Source organism: Onychostoma macrolepis, chromosome 02 (assembly GCF_012432095.1).
Source record: "Onychostoma macrolepis isolate SWU-2019 chromosome 02, ASM1243209v1, whole genome shotgun sequence".
Classification (NCBI taxonomy): domain Eukaryota; kingdom Metazoa; phylum Chordata; class Actinopteri; order Cypriniformes; family Cyprinidae; genus Onychostoma; species Onychostoma macrolepis.
In genome coordinates, this window is record NC_081156.1 from 30610611 (window position 1) to 30631165 (window position 20555).

General features: G+C 35.6%; 1 protein-coding gene across 2 annotated transcripts; it reads left to right on the forward strand.

The window, feature by feature from the left end:
• Positions 1–17402, forward strand: LOC131522569 (macrophage mannose receptor 1-like). 2 transcript variants are annotated; one of them, XM_058748164.1, is made up of 8 exons: positions 1–135; positions 9100–9161; positions 12366–12728; positions 12827–13162; positions 15575–15925; positions 16012–16335; positions 16435–16535; positions 16633–17402. In XM_058748164.1, exons 2-8 carry the CDS (start codon positions 9125–9127, stop codon positions 16762–16764), a joined length of 1644 nt encoding a protein of 547 aa, XP_058604147.1. In that variant the 5' UTR covers positions 1–135; positions 9100–9124; the 3' UTR covers positions 16765–17402. The 2 variants fall into 2 exon arrangements, with proteins under 2 accessions (XP_058604147.1, XP_058604139.1); XM_058748156.1 differs by lacking the exons at positions 1–135; positions 9100–9161; positions 12366–12728; positions 12827–13162 and adding exons at positions 14590–14949; positions 15048–15383 and having other exon boundaries at positions 16633–17397.
• Positions 17403–20555: the final 3153 nt, after the last annotated feature.

Sequence of the window (20555 nt, forward strand, 5' to 3'; positions counted from 1 at the left end):
GTGAAGCCACCGGAAGTGTTCGAACCACCATCTTACTCTTCAACCCAGTCTCACGGCAGTTCGTGATATAGTCACGAAATTTAATCTATTGAAGAGACGTGCTGTTTTCCCTTAATGCATACTTACATTTCACAGGTAATGTGAACTTACATATTCTCCATCTGTAAATGTTAGAAAGCCATGGAAATATTTCCATTTTGCTGTCAGAAGTGTGTGAGCTTTTGCTTTGCGATTCTCCTCTAAACTTCACAGACTTCATTTAGAACGAGCGCCGCCACGCACACGCGTGCCAAACAGACGGAGCTCAATAACTCTGACTAAAATATACATTTTGCTGAAATATTTGTAGTTGGACAATAAATGTGATATGTGCAGAATTTTAAACCGACAAGTAAGTGTATTTGTATGATAGCACTAACTGTAAAGTAATGGGGTAATCAAGTCTGTGCTTTATTTTCATTTTTAGTTTAGTAAATTTAACTTCTGCTTTAAAAGCATTATTTTTGTTTTTAGATGTTAGAATGTAATGTGATTTTAACCCTTTTTGCACATAATATATGCCTACATGCTTACATTCACTTTGTTTAATCCGAATGCAAAATACCGAGATATATACCATATACAACACATCAGCCAAAAATATGAAATATGAATTTTTGCTCATATCGCCCAGCCCTAATTTAAGCATGTTTAGCTTAGCTAGTTAATGGAGGGCTACCTGCTGCCGTCAGAGCAAGTGTAATCTCTGCATTCACGCGCTCCTCGGATGCTCTCATTTCCCGAGTTGTGCTTTTAAGTCGGAATGTGAAAACAGCACGCTTGCGTTACTACTACAAAGATTTGTTGGACTTGTATTATTTGAGCTTTCAGACGTGAGTTCACGTGCATTTTCTCAGTCGGGAAATTATTTTTCACGTGCGGTGCCGGTGATGATGCTTCTTACGTTCGTTTCGGAGAAACAAAGGAAAAATATTTTAATCGATCGCTCAGGCATGGCACCGAAATGAGGCACCGAAATCTCTGTTCTGATTCGGTTCTAGTACATACCGGTTACTTAGGTACCGGTGCCATATTGGTACCGGTTTTCGGTACCCAACCCTACTCTTTGTGCAAAGTTTGGTTCAGGTGGAAGTTTCCTAGAGCTGTCAAAGTCCTGAAAACTCTGATTTCTATTACAAAATGCAAAAAAAAAAAAAAATTATTTACAAGAATTTACAAGACTTTTTTTTTTTCTTTTCTTTTCTGTGTTTTCCATTATATAATATAACCAATATATAGTTTGTGTTTCGATTTGTATCACTCCAGATTTGGAATTACTCCCTTCCTTCAAATCCATACCAATTACTAACTTGAACAGTGTTTTTTTTTTTTACTTAACACTGTTGCCAGATCTCACTATAAAAACAAGCCATGGACATTTATATTTGTGTGAATAAATAAATTGGTGGAATTAAAAAAAAAAAAAAAAAATTGTGATAATCAAATTTACACGCTAAACACAAACACTATGCATCTAATATATGCTAAACTATGCTAAACACACGCATCTCCCATCGTCACTTCAATTTCAATTCCAAATTTAAAACTGTCATTTAATTTTAAATGTTTGGATTCAGAATAATATAAATAAGATGTATTTCAATTTAACAAAAGCAAATAAAATGGGGGAAAAATATGGAAATACACTAAAGGCTGACAACTCTATAGAGATTACAGATGATGTTAATGTGGCAAATGAAATCTGTACAACATTCTATAATCTTTCAGATCTGTCATTTAACTATTTATTTATTTCACAAAAAGGGACAGTGTACATTAATCAACATTCACGAATACAAATGTACCCAAATTAGCCCAAAGGTTAGTTTTCATTTGTAGTCCCTTTGCCAGATGCATTACCGCCACTCCCTATACACAGAGTAGGCAGTTTGCGTAGGGCACCAACTCCCAGGGGGGCACCATCCCAGTTCAAAAAAAAAAAAAAAAAATCTTGAAGCGCCATTATTGCATCCGCGACCGCTCGCACCTCATGTTTGTAGCTGAATGCAAACGATCATAATTGATGAACAACTATGCCCATGAAAAGACATCAGCTCTTTTTCAGCTCAGGGGGGGCTCTCCTCAACCACCACCAGTGTGCAGCATCCACTTGGATGGTGCGACAGCAGCCACAGTACAACAGCGCCAGTGCGCTCACCACACACCAGCTACAGGTGGTCATAATCCCCGCTCGGTAAGGAGTTTTAATCTGTAGGGTGCCCTGTTGGCCTACTTCTAATTAAATTAAAAGTAAAATAGCCTACACAAGCATAGGCGTAAATCCCGGGGGGGGGGGACGGGGACGGGAGGGTTGTGACTCTGTGTATTAAAAATAATATAATGGACATATACTTAAAATAATTGCGTGAGTAGTAAAACAAAATAAACGCAAAAAAAAAAAAAAAGGTTTTAAGTTCAGAAATGTTTTAATTCCCCCCTCCCTTGCCTCACAGTGGTTTGGTCCACTGCCTGCTTTCCTCTTTTACCGATACACACACACCAGTATGGTAGGAGAGAGCAAGTTCCTCAGTAACAGTTAGTCATGTGTAAGTAAGTTAGGCTGTCAAGGCTATTTTATTCTCTTTAAACATCGGGTGAAATCATTCTCTCTCTTTAATACAGATGATGCTGGATCATTAATAAATTAGTCATGACAAAAAAATTATGATATCCGATGTTTTTCAATGAGTGATTATAAGGTTAACAAGCTTAATACCGTAGCTTGTCACCCACTACAACTAACACGGTGATAAGCCTGTGTGTGAGCTGATATTAGGCTAATATTGTAGACCTACCTATGTGTTGGGTTTTGCTCAGTATGATGTTAAGTGGCACTGCCGAGTATGTCTCTTTAGATATTCAACCGCATTAAGCCCACAGACTGATCTGCCACAGTGGGCTTAATGCAGTTGAATATCTGAAGAGACGTACTCGGTTTCAGACGAAACCTAAAATACTATGGATGACGCAAAATAATTCTAATATGACCGCTGTGAACCATATGAATATTTATACATATAAAGATTTTTTATTTACAAATATGGATTTTTTTAAACCCAAGGCCTGGGGAAACAGGACAGAACCCATTTTGGGTTAATTTTAACCAGCAAATTGGGTTGTTTATTTAACACAGCTAATGGGTTTATTAATTTTTACTTTATTACTAGCTTATTTTTACTTCATTAACGTTTACAGATTATCTTAAACCCTCTTAACTTTTCTAAAATACTCCACACAACCACTGGTTTGCATAATAACTTCCTTTATTTTCCTTTATCATTTACAGCATTGTAGGCCTATATAGTTTTTAATAGGCTATACATATTGCCTGTATTTAAACTCGTTTAACAAACATTAGAAGTAAAAAATAAACTTTAAACAGAAGTAATTCACGTGTAGCCTAATCGACCAGTCTCTGTCTTCTGTTTCCAACGTAAAGGCGCTGGTTCTCGTGCCCGAGCTGGAGTCGTGTTCGGCGGGAACTGCTAACAGACAGCCACCCTGCGTTTCACTCTAGCCGAAACATGCTGTGACTCCATAACCTGCCAAGAAACAAACAGTAAACAGCTCTGAGGATATGTTTTAACACCCAAAGTATTATATTCTGCATCTTTATGAGTAGAATCGCTTATTTTATGCAAAGCATCAGGCTTTTCCATCACGCGAAAAGACCGTGACACTTGGGTGATTCACACCACGCGCCTGTTACTCTGCACAGAATTGAACGATATACAGCACAGTAACGATTTTATAGATAAAATAGAATGTACACAAACCTGTATTTTACCGAAGAATGCAGAGATGCAAAATCTCCGCGATACATAACTCAACCGGTTACTCTGACCCAGGATCTGAGTAATACAAAAACTACCCAAACACTGGTTCACGAGTTCACACTTACATATATTTAGCACGAGTAACGTAATGCGTATTTGGCGAGTATGGTAATACGTTGTTGGCATGCTGTCCTGGGGAAGGGCTCCGAGCTCGGGAATTGCCCGAACCCAGAGTATTCCAGACGTGCTCCTCCCGAACTTTGTTAATAAAACATCATGTTGTTACATTTGACCCAGGAGCTGGGTAACACAAAAATGACCCAAAAGGCTCAAATCTTCTAGAGTTTATGATTTGTTTAAGAAATGAAACATATTACAGATTAATGAATAAATCAGTAGGCTAATTATTTAATTTACAAGTGTCTTTTAAAAATTTTATGCAAGCTAGCTTCTTCCCTTTTAATCAAAACATACTCATTATTTTATGACATCAATTACTGCTTTATTTAATCAGAAACACAGTCTAAATGTTACTTGTGTAGGCTATTTTACTTTTAATTTAATTAGAAGTAGGCCATCAGCGCCCCCTAAGATTAAAACTCTTTACGGAACGGGCATTATGACCCGGGGAGGCTGTCACTGCTGCAGCTGCACGTGCTATTGTTTACTCTGTCACACACTAACGCGTTCTGTACGTGCTTTCACAGATTAATTGCAGTGATCCAAAAGAGTGAATCTAATCATCATTCAGACAAAACTTTGCTTCAAAAATGACCACACTGCTGACGTGATCTAATCACTAGCACACCCTGAGCACATGTGAGTTAATGTATTCATCTTATCGGCATAATTTTTCATATCGGGCCGATTCCTATATCAGTCCGATAACATCATGCATCCCTAGTATTCACCCAAATAAATTCAGTTTTTGTCTTGTATTTTGTCCATGTGTTCTTGCTTAACCCCCCTTAAAGGAACTCAGACAAGGACAGAGAGCAACCACCACAAACATTCAACAAATGACAAAGCACAAGGGAAACACAAGGGCCCTCATTTATAAAATGTTGCGCAGAAACCATCCTAAATTTGATCTTACGATCATTTCTCAGATGTGCGTACGTGTGATTCATAGAATGAACGTACAAATTAATCGCACGTACGCCTGTCTTTCAGATGTGAAATCTATGAATCGCAAATGATTTTAAACTTGCGTGCAATTAAATCGTTTCAGCTCTCTGCTTGTAAAGGACTCCTAATTAATGTCATTAACATAAAATATCACCAATCATCATAATTTAGAACAGGGAGCTGCAAGAACAGCTTACGTTTTCAAAAACCTGCAATATTCTGACAAGAAAAAGTGCGTACGTCTGCTCGGACCCTGACGTGACGCTAAGCACTTTTCCACGTCAAAGACAGTTTATAAATATGAGCGCTGGCGTGGATTTAAGCGTACGCACACTCTAAGATCAAATCTGGGCGTACACACGCTTTATAAAAGAGGCACAAGGACTGTTTATACAGAGAGCTGAAGCAATGAACTAATCAGTAACCAGGGCACCTAACAAAGAAATGGGTGTGGTTCAATGAGTGTCCATGACAACAAACACAGGAGCAGAACAGTAGGGGAACAGGACAAGCAGAACAGGAGGGGAACAGGACAAGCAGAACAGGAGGGGAACAGGACAAGCAGAACAGGACAAGTAGAACAGGAGGGGAACAGGAGGGGAACAAGGCAACAATAGGGACATAAAACTACAAACTAAAAGTCCTTGAACACAGACACAGGAAACACAGACCGAGATCTATACATATAGAGAGAGAGAATGCATATTTTAGAATAGTGATGTAGATTTTTTTTTTTACCGTGATTCACAGTAATTGCTGTTAGTAATTACTGTATCTTCAAGATGCAATTTTGCTGATCTCACGATGAAGGTCTATGTAATGTGATAATAGCAGTAGAACTATTTTGGCTACAAAAAATTCAGGTAACCAGCGACTGTGTAGTAATGTGATACAATGTGCAAAACTCCTAAGTGTAAATAAGCTATTTGAATATGAAAAGTATGCACTGCTTGTCATCACGTTAAAATGTGATTTTAACTGCAGCAAAAGTTTGAAAAAAAAAATCTTGCACTTACTCCTGGATATGAAGCCTTTAATGTTACAGTGTAGGTTAAGATACTGGGATTGAATTTTCCATGATTCTGGAAAAGTGTGAAAGCAGCTTTATAGTGTGATGATGCAGAGTCAAACCAGACAGACAGAGAGCTTGTGATATGTCACATTTTATCACAGCTGTCTCAATAAAAGCAAGTGTTGTTGGGTCTTCACAACTGAGGTGGTGTGTTTCTCCCATTTGAGATTTTTCTAGAATGTATAAGAAATATTAAGACTCTGCTTTGTTGAGAAGAAGCGGTGAGTCGTCTACATTAAGTTGATAATCATCTTCACATCTTATTGTTGTCTCCACAACTTGTGATTTTTGTTTCCCCATTTTTACATGTACGTTCAACACAATGCAATGTCCAAAAGCATCTTCAATGAAAATGGGCTATTTGAATATGAAAATTGCTTGTCCTGTCCTCACAATAATCAGCATATAATTTTAATGTGCTTGACATGCCTGTGGGCAAATGCATTTAATTCTACAGTGTTCTTTAGGTTAACAGGTAAACATTTTAGTATTTTACTTTCGGAGAACATAGTATAATGTTATGATGCAGATTGAACCTCCCCATCTTATTCTGAAGTATATGGAAAAAGTGAATATAATTTATTTGGGGTTTTCAGGTAGGTCAGACCTAATGTCAATCACCTCTTTTTTTTTTTTTTTTTAATAATAGTTCACTTTCAGTTCCAGGCTAATATGAAGCATTAACATATTTGCCAAAACATTATTTGCCAAAAATATTTGGATTTGTTAGACTAAATGGCTAAAGGTCTGGTTCACATTGCAGCTTATTCTGTTTTGGCCAAGAACCACCCATTTAGACTTATTGGCACGTAGTGACTGACTAATTTTGGTTTTACTTGGCATTTAGGGGTGGGTTCATCTTAAATGAGCTGTATAGAGTGGGTGGTGTTTTAGCTTGGGTGAACTGTAACACCATCATCAATTAAGAATAAGCTACAGTAGATGTTTCTATGTAAAAACATAGAGAAAATTGCAGGAAATATTAAGGTAAGGAATTGTATGTCTGTCCATTATTTGATATGTAATTATATTAAATGTTAAATAACAGATTAGAAATATCAGATTAGAAATGTTGGACCCATAAACATTGCAGAATAGAGTAGTGTACAGACTACATTGCCATATTAACACTGTCTGTTAGAGTTTCTAGCCTTTATTGTATTTATATATTTGTTTCCTATTTTATTTGTTTTTTAATTAAAATATGTCTTATTTATATCGTTCTAAATTCAAAGATTTAAAATGAAACAACTGTTGTAACTAATTTGGAATTGAAATTGAGGTGATGATGGGAGATGGCATGAGTGTTTGTTTTTAGCTTGTAAATTTGATTATCCCCAATTATTTGAATACCACAAATGTATTTGTTCACACAGTGTAAAATGTCTATGGCTTGATTTTCTAGTGAGATCTGGCAACAATGTAGTTGGTTAATGTTAGTGGTTGGCATGGATTTAAAGGAAGGGAGTAATTCCAGATGTTGACTGACACAAAAACTGATACTTAATCAATATGTAGATTATATTATGGAACAGCCTGGTCTCATTGTTTATACGTAGGTGTTAGTATGTAATGTTAACAAGCACAAATCTGAAACAAATGCTGAAATGTACAATTTGGATGTATCACAACATTTGAAATGTAAAGTTACTATGTAGTTACAGCTAAATGTTAAAAGAAAATGTTTTAAAAAATCTTTTATATCATTAAGATATGAGTATCAATGCATTTTTACAAATTTATTGCTAAACAACGTCATTGTTAGACGCCTTAACCTACCCCTAAACCTAAACATACTCATTTCATATAGCGAATATAAAAAGTAATATGCCATATACCGAAATATGTAGGGAAATAACCTTTTAGTAACAATATGGCATTAAAAAATATTTTGATACTTTAAAGTGTAGTCATGTTTAACGTCTTCAAGGTTAGTCTGCAGCAGAAATCACACAGAACTGAACAAAATGTTTCAAATTTCATATTAAATGAGTAAACTTAATTTAATAAATGCAGTTGAAAACATAATCTCATTGATATGATAACTGAATACAATATAATAAAAATGAATGCTGCGATAGCAGTATTCATAAGGATTCATTTGTAAGTCTGTAAAGTTTTAGGTTTTAGGTGTTGTCACTGCGTCAGTATTATACATTTAAGTGTTGTAAATAATGTCAACATAGTGTGTTTCAGTGTCTATGCAAAAGTAAGTAAATGTACGTTTTGTACAACCACATTTAACATAAAATACATAAGAATTCTCATAATTTATATGGAGATATACATATACATATACAATTTTTTAAAGAGTTTTAAAGTGTTTTTTTTTTTTTTTTTGGTTTGTTGTTTTTGGAGTAATTGTCAAAAAGTCTTTAAGATGAGCCTTTTAGTGCCTGAGATTGTGACCAGTAATGTGATATAATATGGAAATACATCTTCAGTGACAATGAGCCACAGTATTTGAATATGAAAATAACTCATCTCTTGTCATCACAAAAATCAGCATATGTTTTTATTGTGTTTGACCTGTGGGCAAAAATGTTCAGCGCAACATTGTTCTTTAGGTAAAGTGGTAAATATTTTATACATATGCTTTTAATTTATATATCATGTTTTGGTGCAGACTAAACATCCTCATGTCATTCTGATGCCCATTATCAAGTTTAAATGTTAATAAAAGTAAATTTGTGTTCCTGTAGTTAAAACAGCATGTCACTCACAACACCATGGGTTTGATTGTTTTGAGGGTATATATGAAAAGATTAAATGTATAATGTACTTTGAATACAATGTAAGTTACTTTGGATAAAAGTATCTGGGAAATGAATAAATATAATGTAAATGTAAAATATAACAATAGTTATCCACACCTTACTAGACCGAGAAAGTACCACCAGTTTTGTTTGCAATACGACAGTGAGTGTGTTGTGCTGTTTGAGACTATGACAATGTGTAGAATTCTTTAAAGGAAGATTTTCTTGATATCAATTACAAAATATGTGAAGTAATATATTTGGAGTGCATCATGTGTATTCACACTAATTTATGACAGAAAATGTATGATTGATCATCTCTCATTAGAATACAGCAGAGAGGATCCACAATCATGGATGGGAGTCTGTTTGTGCTGCTTCTGCTGTCAGGTTGGTGTGCTCATTTGTAAAGTTTTTAAAGAACATGTGAACACACATACTGTTAATAAACACACACACACACACACACACACACACACACACACACACGTGTATATATATGTGTATACAGGTGCTGGTCATATAATTAGAATATCATCAAAAAGTTGATTTATTTCACTAATTCCATTCAAAAAGTGACTAAAACTTGTATATTATATTCATTCATTACACACAGACTGATATATTTCAAATGTTTATTTATTTTAATTTTGATGATTATAACTGACAACTAAGGAAAATCCCAAATTCATTATGTCAGAAAATTAGAATATTACTTGACCAATACAAAGAAAGGATTTTTAGAAATCTTGGCCAACTGAAAAGTATGAAAATGAAAAGTATGAGCATGTACAGCACTCAATACTTAGTTGGGGATCCTTTTGCCTGAATTACTGCAGCAATGCGGCGTGGCATAGAGTCGATCAGTCTGTGGCACTGCTCATGTGTTATGAGAGCACAGGTTGCTCTGATAGTGGCCTTCAGCTCTTCTGCATTGTTGGGTCTGGCATATCGCATCTTCCTCTTCACAATTCCCCATAGATTTTCTATGGGGTTAAGGTCAGGCGAGTTTGCTGGCCAATTAAGAACAGGGATACCATGGTCCTTAAACCAGATACTGGTTGTTTTGGCACTGTGTGCAGGTGTCAAGTCCTGTTGGAAAATGAAATCTGCATCTCCATAAAATTGGTCAGCAGCAGGAAGCATGAAGTGCTCTAAAACTTCCTGGTGTAGCAGAGGCCAGCGAGTAAGTGCTGTGCAGGTAAAACCTCACTCCTCGATCTCAAGTGGCGCTCTAGCGACTGACGCTAGAGGCCATGGCCTTTAGCCTCCTTGTTAGAGCGCCCGCCTCCCACGCCGAAGACTGCGGTTCAAAACCCGCTCAGAGCAGGGCGAGTAGGACCGCGACACTGGTATACGGCTGCGTTGACCTTGGACCTAAGAAAACACAGTGGACCAACACCAACAGATGACATGGCACCCCAAACCATCACTGACTGTGGAAACTTTACACTGGACCTCAAGCAACGTGGATTGTGTGCTTCTCCTCTCTTCCTCCAGACTCTGGGACCCTGATTTCCAAAGGAAATGCAAAATTTACTTTCATCAGAGAACATAACTTTGGACCACTCAGTAGCAGTCCAGTCCTTTTTGTCTTTAGCCCAGGCGAGACGCTTCTGACACTGTCTGTTGTTCAAGAGTGGCTTGACACAAGGAATGCGACAGCTGAAACCCATATCTTGCATACGTCTGTGCGTAGTGGTTCTTGAAGCACTGACCCCAGCTGCAGTACACTCTTTGTGAATCTCCCCCACATTTTTGAATGGCTTTTGTTTCACAATCCTCTCCAGGGTGCGGTTATCCCTATTGCTTGTACACTTTTTTTCTACCACATCTTTTCCTTCCCTTTGCCTCTCTATTAATGTGCTTGGTCACAGAGCTCTGTGAACAGCCAGCCTCTTTTGCAATGACCTTTTGTGTCTTGCCCTCCTTGTGCAACGTGTCAATGGTCGTCTTTTAGACAACTGTCAAGTCAGCAGTCTTCCCCATGATTGTGTAGCCTACAGAACTAGACTGAGAGACCATTTAAAGGCCTTTGCAGGTGTTTTGAGTTAATTAGCTGATTAAAGTGTGGCATGAGGCATTTTTCTGCGTGATAAATATGAGCAGCACGGCACTGCGGTTTATATGTATATTTATCCAGAAGTGGATAAATATTAATTCCGCTGTTAAAAACAAATAAAGAAACAGTGTAGGAGAGTGGTCATTATGTGCAAACAGTGAGAAACTCCATATTTGTGTAGTGTCATGTGCGTGTGTGCGTGTCAAAAAAAAATTAAAAAAATTCAGATTTGAAGCTTGACATATAAACGCACACATCAACCCGATCACTTTATTTAGCGTTCATGTAAACACTACATTCAGATTCATCAATCGGAATGAATTCAGTCCGATTGAACCAAAAAGTGTGCATGTAAACGTAGCCAGTGTTCTATTTTCTGAGATACTGAATTTGGGATTTTCCTTAGTTGTCAGTTATAATCAGTGATGGGAATAACTATAAATTATAAATAAACTGCGTTACTAACGGCGTTATTTTTTTCAGTAACGAGTAATCAAACGAATTACTGTTTCCCCCGTTACAACGCCGTTACCGTTACTGACAATAAAATGTGGCGTTACTATTATATTATTATAATAGAATTTTTCAGTTCATCTGAATGGATGCGCAGTGTAGCTGTATTTGACGTACCATAAACTCTAGTGTGAAGGCGCACGACTCGCCGTCGCTTTCTCTCACATACACGTACGCAAAGAATGATACAGAGCAAGAGAGTCTTTCATAACATGCAGAATTGACGAGGTACATGTAAACGATATTCTTTGTTGTATTTTCCTGTCAAAATAACGGAGTTCCTTTGGAATTCTTCAGCTTTTAAGAACTGCCGGTTTCTCTGGTAGTGGGCGCTCACCTATTATCGTCCCTGTTTTGATTTCAGCAAATCAATTTGAGCGAACGCAGACAATGTGATTAATATTCATGAACCCTGCAGCTCATTAATCCTTATGCGTTTTATATTGATGACAAATATGCATTCATACTTGGTTATTCTAATTACTAAAGTTCTATCATCATATATTATTGAATTATCATAATATTATATTATAATGCTTGACTGACTGATACTAAGTGTTAGTAGATAAATAGTGTAGATTAATGTACAAAGTTTTATAATAATAATTTTTCTTTTAGTGTCCATTTCATTAATTTAACATATTTAATATTGGGGCATCCAAAGTTATTTGACATTTGAATATTTTTTTTTTTTTTAAAGTAACGCAATAGTTACTTTCCCTGGTAATTAGTTACTTTTATAATGATGTAACTCAGTTACTAACTCAGTTACTATTTGTGAGAAGTAACTAGTAACTATAACTAATTACTTTTTTAAAGTAACGTGCCCAATACTGGTTACAATCATCAAAATTAAAAGAAATAAACATTTGAAATATATCAGTCTGTGTGTAATGAATGAATATAATATACAAGTTTCACTTTTGAATGGAATTAGTGAAATAAATCAACTTTTTGATGATATTCTAATTATATGACCAGCACCTGTATATATAATATATACATAATCAATTTCACAGGGCTTTTGAAGACCACTTCTGGTCTTTCTCGTCAGTACTACTATATAAATGCAAGAATGTCCTGGCCAGAGGCTCAGAGTTACTGTAGAGGAAAGCACACTGATCTGGCTACTGTAGACAGCATGGTTGATGTAAGCAGGCTGATAAATTTAGTGGATGCTGGATACAGTGGATCGGTGTGGATTGGACTGAAGAATGGGACACAGAAACGCTGGGGTTGGTCTAAGGGAGAAGATACACTTGCAGAGTACAGTGCCTGGAATGCAGGAGGACCAAGCAGTCAAAATGAATGTGGATTTCTTGCCTATGAAGTTTGGCATACTTATCAGTGCTCATCTGTGATTCACTTTGTGTGCTACAATGGTGAGTTATGAGTTTGTGACTATATTCAGTAACAAATATACAGTTTAGCTGAGATGAAATGTTGTGACCTTATTCTTATCTTTTTGCCCTCTTGATAGAAAGTACTGGATACATCTCAGTACAGATGTGGATGAACTGGAAAGAAGCTCAGGGCTACTGCAGACAGTATTACACAGATCTGCCCACCATCCACAACTCTGAGAAACAGAATCAGCTCAAGAGTATTGTTTCATCGTCGGCATGGGTTTGGATTGGTCTATTCCAGGACTCTTGGGAATGGTCTGATAAATGGAGCAACTTCTTCAGAGACTGGGCAGCAGGTCAACCATCCCAGAGTTCAGGATCTGGTGACTGTGTTGGCATGTCAACAACCAATTCTGGGAAATGGATTCATGAAAGCTGTAACCTACAGCGTCCTTTTATCTGCCATGGATGTGAGGTTTTTTTTTTTAAACAAATAAAGAAACAGTGTAGGAGAGTGGTCATTATGTGCAAACAGTGAGAAACTCCATATTTGTGTAGTGTCATGTGCGTGTGTGCGTGTCAAAAAAATTAAAAATTCAGATTTGAAGCTTGACATATAAACGCACACATCAACCCGATCACTTTATTTAGCGTTCATGTAAACACTACATTCAGATTCATCAATCGGAATGAATTCAGTCCGATTGAACCAAAAGTGTGCATGTAAACGTAGCCAGTGTTCTATTTTCTGAGATACTGAATTTGGGATTTTCCTTAGTTGTCAGTTATAATCAGTGATGGGAATAACTATAAATTATAAATAAACTGCGTTACTAACGGCGTTATTTTTTCAGTAACGAGTAATCAAACGAATTACTGTTTCCCCGTTACAACGCCGTTACCGTTACTGACAATAAAATGTGGCGTTACTATTATATTATTATAATAGAATTTTTCAGTTCATCTGAATGGATGCAGTGTAGCTGTATTTGACGCACCATAAACTCTAGTGTGAAGGCGCACGACTCGCCGCTTTCTCTCACATACACGCACGCAAAGAATGATACAGAGCAAGAGAGTCTTTCATAACATGCAGAATTGACGAGGTACATGTAAACGATATTCTTTGTTGTATTTTCCTGTCAAAATAACGGAGTTCCTTTGGAATTCTTCAGCTTTTAAGAACTGCCGGTTTCTCTGGTAGTGGGCGCTCACCTATTATCGTCCCTGTTTTGATTTCAGCAAATCAATTTGAGCGAACGCAGACAATGTGATTAATATTCATGAACCCTGCAGCTCATTAATCCTTATGCGTTTTATATTGATGACAAATATGCATTCATACTTGGTTATTCTAATTACTAAAGTTCTATCATATATTATTGAATTATCATAATATTATAATGCTTGACTGACTGATACTAAGTGTTAGTAGATAAATAGTGTAGATTAATGTACAAAGTTTTATAATAATAATTTATTCTTTTTAGTGTCCATTTCATTAATTTAACATATTTAATATTGGGGGCATCCAAAGTTATTTGACATTTGAATATTTTTTTTTTTTTTTAAAGTAACGCAATAGTTACTTTCCCTGGTAATTAGTTACTTTTATAATGATGTAACTCAGTTACTAACTCAGTTACTATTTGTGAGAAGTAACTAGTAACTATAACTAATTACTTTTTTAAAGTAACGTGCCCAATACTGGTTACAATCATCAAAATTAAAAGAAATAAACATTTGAAATATATCAGTCTGTGTGTAATGAATGAATATAATATACAAGTTTCACTTTTTGAATGGAATTAGTGAAATAAATCAACTTTTTGATGATATTCTAATTATATGACCAGCACCTGTATATATAATATATACATAATCAATTTCACAGGGCTTTTGAAGACCACTTCTGGTCTTTCTCGTCAGTACTACTATATAAATGCAAGAATGTCCTGGCCAGAGGCTCAGAGTTACTGTAGAGGAAAGCACACTGATCTGGCTACTGTAGACAGCATGGTTGATGTAAGCAGGCTGATAAATTTAGTGGATGCTGGATACAGTGGATCGGTGTGGATTGGACTGAAGAATGGGACACAGAAACGCTGGGGTTGGTCTAAGGGAGAAGATACACTTGCAGAGTACAGTGCCTGGAATGCAGGAGGACCAAGCAGTCAAAATGAATGTGGATTTCTTGCCTATGAAGTTTGGCATACTTATCAGTGCTCATCTGTGATTCACTTTGTGTGCTACAATGGTGAGTTATGAGTTTGTGACTATATTCAGTAACAAATATACAGTTTAGCTGAGATGAAATGTTGTGACCTTATTCTTATCTTTTTGCCCTCTTGATAGAAAGTACTGGATACATCTCAGTACAGATGTGGATGAACTGGAAAGAAGCTCAGGGCTACTGCAGACAGTATTACACAGATCTGCCCACCATCCACAACTCTGAGAAACAGAATCAGCTCAAGAGTATTGTTTCATCGTCGGCATGGGTTTGGATTGGTCTATTCCAGGACTCTTGGGAATGGTCTGATAAATGGAGCAACTTCTTCAGAGACTGGGCAGCAGGTCAACCATCTCAGAGTTCAGGATCTGGTGACTGTGTTGGCATGTCAACAACCAATTCTGGGAAATGGATTCATGAAAGCTGTAACCTACAGCGTCCTTTTATCTGCCATGGATGTGAGGTTTTTTTTTTTTAAACAAATGAGATGAGATATTTCTCCATGTTCTGTCATTTGAGCATTATTTATGTTTATGTGCACATGATGCACTGATAACAATCAAAAAGTTTTTTTTTTTTTAAATATAATACAATATATACAATTATTTATGATTCTTACAGTCCTGTTCATCATTTTAATTTGTTATAGGGCCCAAGTCTCCTTACCGCACATACCAGTATATGAATGAAAGCATGACCTGGCAAGACGCTCAGAGTTACTGCAGAGCTAGATTCACTGATCTGGCCACTGCTGACACCATGAATGATGTGAGAAGGCTGGTAAATACAGTGGATCCTGGATACAGTGGTTCAGTATGGATAGGTCTCCACACTGGGACAGAGTATCGCTGGGTCTGGTCTATGGGGGAAGGCACAATCTCCAACTACAGTATCTGGAATCCAGGAGAACCAAATGGTGATGGCGAGTGTGTGAGAAGTTTTAATGGAAGCTGGTACGATGAGAGCTGCAGCACTGTTCTCCCATTTGTGTGTTTCAATGGTGAGTCCTCAAAGTTTAAGTTTGTTTTTTTCCACAGTAGCTGAGCTTTGACTGAAGGCTCGTCCTTATCTTGTATTTCGGAACAGACAGCACTGGTTTTATTATTACTGAAACTGCTATGACATGGAGAGATGCTCAAAGTTACTGCAGACAACACCACTCTGATTTGGCGAGTATCAGCAGCCCAGAGCAGAAGAATCTGCTCAGTAATGAATCATCACTCTGGATTGGTCTGTTTCTGGACTCTTGGCAGTGGTCTGATCAGAGGAATCTCAGTTTCAGACACTGGGATGCAGATCAACTATCCCAGAGTTCAGGATCTGGTGACTGTGTTGGTATGTCAAGAAACAATTCTGGGAAATGGGCTCAATACAGCTGTGATCTACAGCAACCTTTTATCTGCTATGGAGGTGAGTTTTGTACAGAGATTAAAAGCAATTATGTTTGTGATATATGTTTTTATTAATTTATGTATTTTCTATCTTTTCTTTAACCGTGTATTTCTCTAGCTGACACATTAATTAGAAAACAGATTGTGCGTTTGAAGTTGTCCTGTAATGGGAAATGTACATTAAATGATCCTTCATTTCAGACCGCCTTTCTAGACATGGTATGTACTGTATATCTATGTATTTATATATATTATGTAGCCTATAAGTAGGAAATAGTTTTTAGTTTTGTTTGATTCTTTTTTGCTGGTTTTCCAGATAAGTGAAAAGCTGAAGAGCATGGGGCTGAAAAGTGACAAAATGAGCTGGATACAGAGGGGAGGTGAAGAGGTGTTTCATCTGGAGAGCAAACATACAGCACATTCAAATAATCAATGTAACAGGCAGTAATCATCAATGTACTTGTATAAAGTTAACTTTTAAAACAGATTCTAAGAATATTATGTAAACAACTGAACTATTTTGTTTGGAGGAACTGGGAAGTAGTAGTAGTATTATGTATTGTTTAAAAACCAAAAAGTGGATAAATGGTCATTGTATAATATATTTATTGCAATTGATTATGAATACTGTATATATTTCTGAAAGTTCTATATCAATAACTACATTAATGAATCTAGCCTAAATTTAACTACAAATAGTTGTGTTCTTACAAGATTAAACTTTAATTTACCAAATAAATTATCAATACTCTAGGTTTTTTTTTTAAATGTAAATATTTTGTAACATTAAATAATTGTAGTAAAATTAACACTACAAGTAAAATGAGAGATAACTTTCTAGTGTATATGCAGAGCCAACTTTGAGATATGTGAACTAAGCCATTATCTAAAATGTAAAGTATGATGATCCTTCTCATAATAAATTTGGAGGACATTTCATTTGAATCATGTTGTGCATATTATTATAAATAAAAAATAAAAAGAAATTACTACTGAAATTACTACAATAACTTATTTCCATATACTTTTGCATTTACAAATTTATTTTATAGCCATAATGGCTACTGATGGCTACTAGTATGTGCTATTATTGTCTGGACCTGCTACAGCAGCGCTCATCATAATAAGTAACTGGTTCATATATGCTAATACATTTTCAACTGTAACAAAAAATACATGAGAAGTATACTAGAATGTTTTATAATTGCACACTTGGTACAAGTACAGTGTGGTAGCAGTACAACTAAGTTGAGTATAAAAAGGTCAGTTGGTGGAGCTTGGCATTAATCACAATAAGTAAAGAGCTCAGTTTCCAGGTAAGACACATACTGATTTTTTTTTTAATTGCCCCTATTATGCCATTTTTAAGATTGATAATTTGAATTTGAATTTATTAAGGAAAAGCCCTTTGAGATACTTCATCTCATTTTCAAGGGGGACCCAATAGCGCATACATTAAACAATACAAAATACAACACAAGTAATGTACACAAAGAAAAAAAAAACACTTAGACAAACAGCAGCTCACTCCCCTGTTCACCCACCCACAGTCTACAACTATAAACAAAAGCATATACATGCATTTTAATACAAGCATGAAAAACCAAATATACAAACACCCTGAAAAATAAAAATAAAATAATTATAAAAAAAAAAAAAATAAAAAAAAAAATAATAGACAGAAGTTGATATAACCTAAAGGCAGTTCTCAACCCAAAATTAAAAACATAAGCAGGTTATTTTCAAATGAGATAGTAAATTAATCCTGAAGAGACGGAAAGATGTAATTGATCTAAGGAAAGAAGGGAGATTGTTCCAGTCAGATGGAGCCTTATATCGAAAAGACCTTCGACAGACTTCAGTAAAAATTCTAGGAACAAGAAAATACAGATGCTGCATATGTCAAAGAGAGTAAGTAGATGCAAATGGAACCAAAAACTGTTTTAAATAAGAAGGACAATTAAAATAAATACATTTGAAGAGAAACTGAAACCAGTGATATTGCCTTCTGGATTTAGGTTGAAGCCAATTGAGAGCTTCATACAACATACAATGATGAGTTCTATAAGGACATCTTAAAACAAACCTACATAAAGAATTATGAAGAATATTTAAAGGTTTTAAATTGGTATCAAAAGTATTTTGATAAATAATATCTGCGTAGTCAATAATAGGAAGAATTAATTGGGAGATTAATCTTTTCCTTACTTGAAATGAAAAGCAATTAATTGAACGATAGAGAGAACTTAGACAACCATATGATTTTTTTAATAATACAATCAATGTGATGCTTAAAAGACAATTCGGGTTTGAGCCAAAGACCAAGATATTTAAATATGACAACTTTAGATAGGAGTGACCCATCTTACTAATATCTAAATCAAAAGAGCGAGGACGATGGCTTCTTTTAAAGAACACCATACTACAAGACTTATTTTTGTTAAGGATGAGTTTGTTTTTGTATAACCAATCCTTTAAGGAGTTAAAGTCTGACTGCAGAGAGGACTGAATACATGAAATATCAGAATGGGAAAAATAAATAACAGTATCATCTGCATAAAGCTGGATAGAAGAATGTAAACAAGTTTTGAGAAGGTCATTAATAAATAAACAAAAAAGCAAAGGACCAAGTGTTGATCCTTGGGGAACACCTCAATAACTAGATAATCCGAGTTCAAGCCTTGAAAGGAAACATATTGTTGTCTGTTATGAAGATTAAACCAAAGAAGAGAGTTTTGATCGAAGCCTAAAGAGTGTAACTTATCAAGCAAAAGATAATGGTCCACCATTCAAAGGAAATAAACAAATCATTAGTGAATTTCATTAAAGCTGTGGTGGTGGAGAAGTTAGGTCTAAAACCTGACTGAAATGGAGACAAAATATTAAACTGATTAATATAGTTGGATATTTGATTAACAATGTATTTCTCAAAGACCTTTGCTACAGTACAAATAATAGAAATTGGACGGTAGTTGTTCAGATCAGATGGGTCACCACTTTTGAAAAGAGGAATAGTCTTAGTACATTTCCATATGGAAGGTATTGAACAGGAAAACAAAGACAAATTAAACAAATCAGTCAAAGGACACATTAGAATGTGAGAGGCAAGTTTAGCTTCTAAGCCATCCGGACCCGGTGAACTATATTCTTTTAACCCACATATTACATTAAAAGTAACAGAAGGAGAAATTTTACTAAAAGAAAAAGACTGATTTGAACAGCCGATGGGAAAGGGAGTATCGGAATATTTAATAGTAGAGTGAGTACCTATAGATGTGAAATACTTATTAAATGCATACGATATCTGTAAGGGATCAGAAATATATTCGTTATTTATTATTAACTCTTTTGCGGATGTTTTATTTTTCTTATTTAAAATGTTATTTAAATGGTTCCAAAAATGTCTATAAGATTCCCAGTCCTCTGGTAATTTGGTTTTTACGATATACGGTCCAAGCTTTGTCCCTTTGTTTATAAAGGTTAATCAGATCTGAATTAATCCAGGGAAGATGACTGCCTTTAACTCGTATTGTTTTCAAAGGAGCATGCTTATTGATTACATTAGTGACTTCAGAGTAAAAAAAATCCAAGCATCATCAACTGAAGGAATTAACTCAAGCCTATTCCAATTAATGGACACTAAATCATGAATAACATAATCATAATTAATATTCTTGTATTGCCTAATTGTAAAATATTTTGGAGGAAGGCGAGGAATTTTTATTTTCCAAACACAGAATATAGTAGAATGGTCACTTAAACAATCAGACATTACACCTGATTTAATAATTATTTCTGGATTAGTGACCAATATCCAGTCCAACAGAGATGATGAGTTATGACTAATTCTGGTAGGCTCATTAATTAACTGAGTAAGATTAATACTACTAAATAAATGTTTATCATTAGAGGAAACACGATCCAACCAGTTACAATTAAAGTCGCCCAAAATAATAAGTTCAGTGTACCTTCCTAAAGAATTAATAGTTGACAAAATACATTTTGTAGAATCAACAGGTGCAGATGGTGGTCTGTAAAAACAACCTATAGTTAATTGTTTGTTATCATGAAAAAAAATATGAACAAATAAACATTCAAAATTGACTGGTGGTATTAACGGAGTTACACACACAGAATTCAAATGAGCAGCAACATATATAGCAACACCACCACCTCTAGAAGGCCTGTCAGCTCTGAATAAAGCAACATTTTCAATTTTAATATCCTCATCCCTAATTT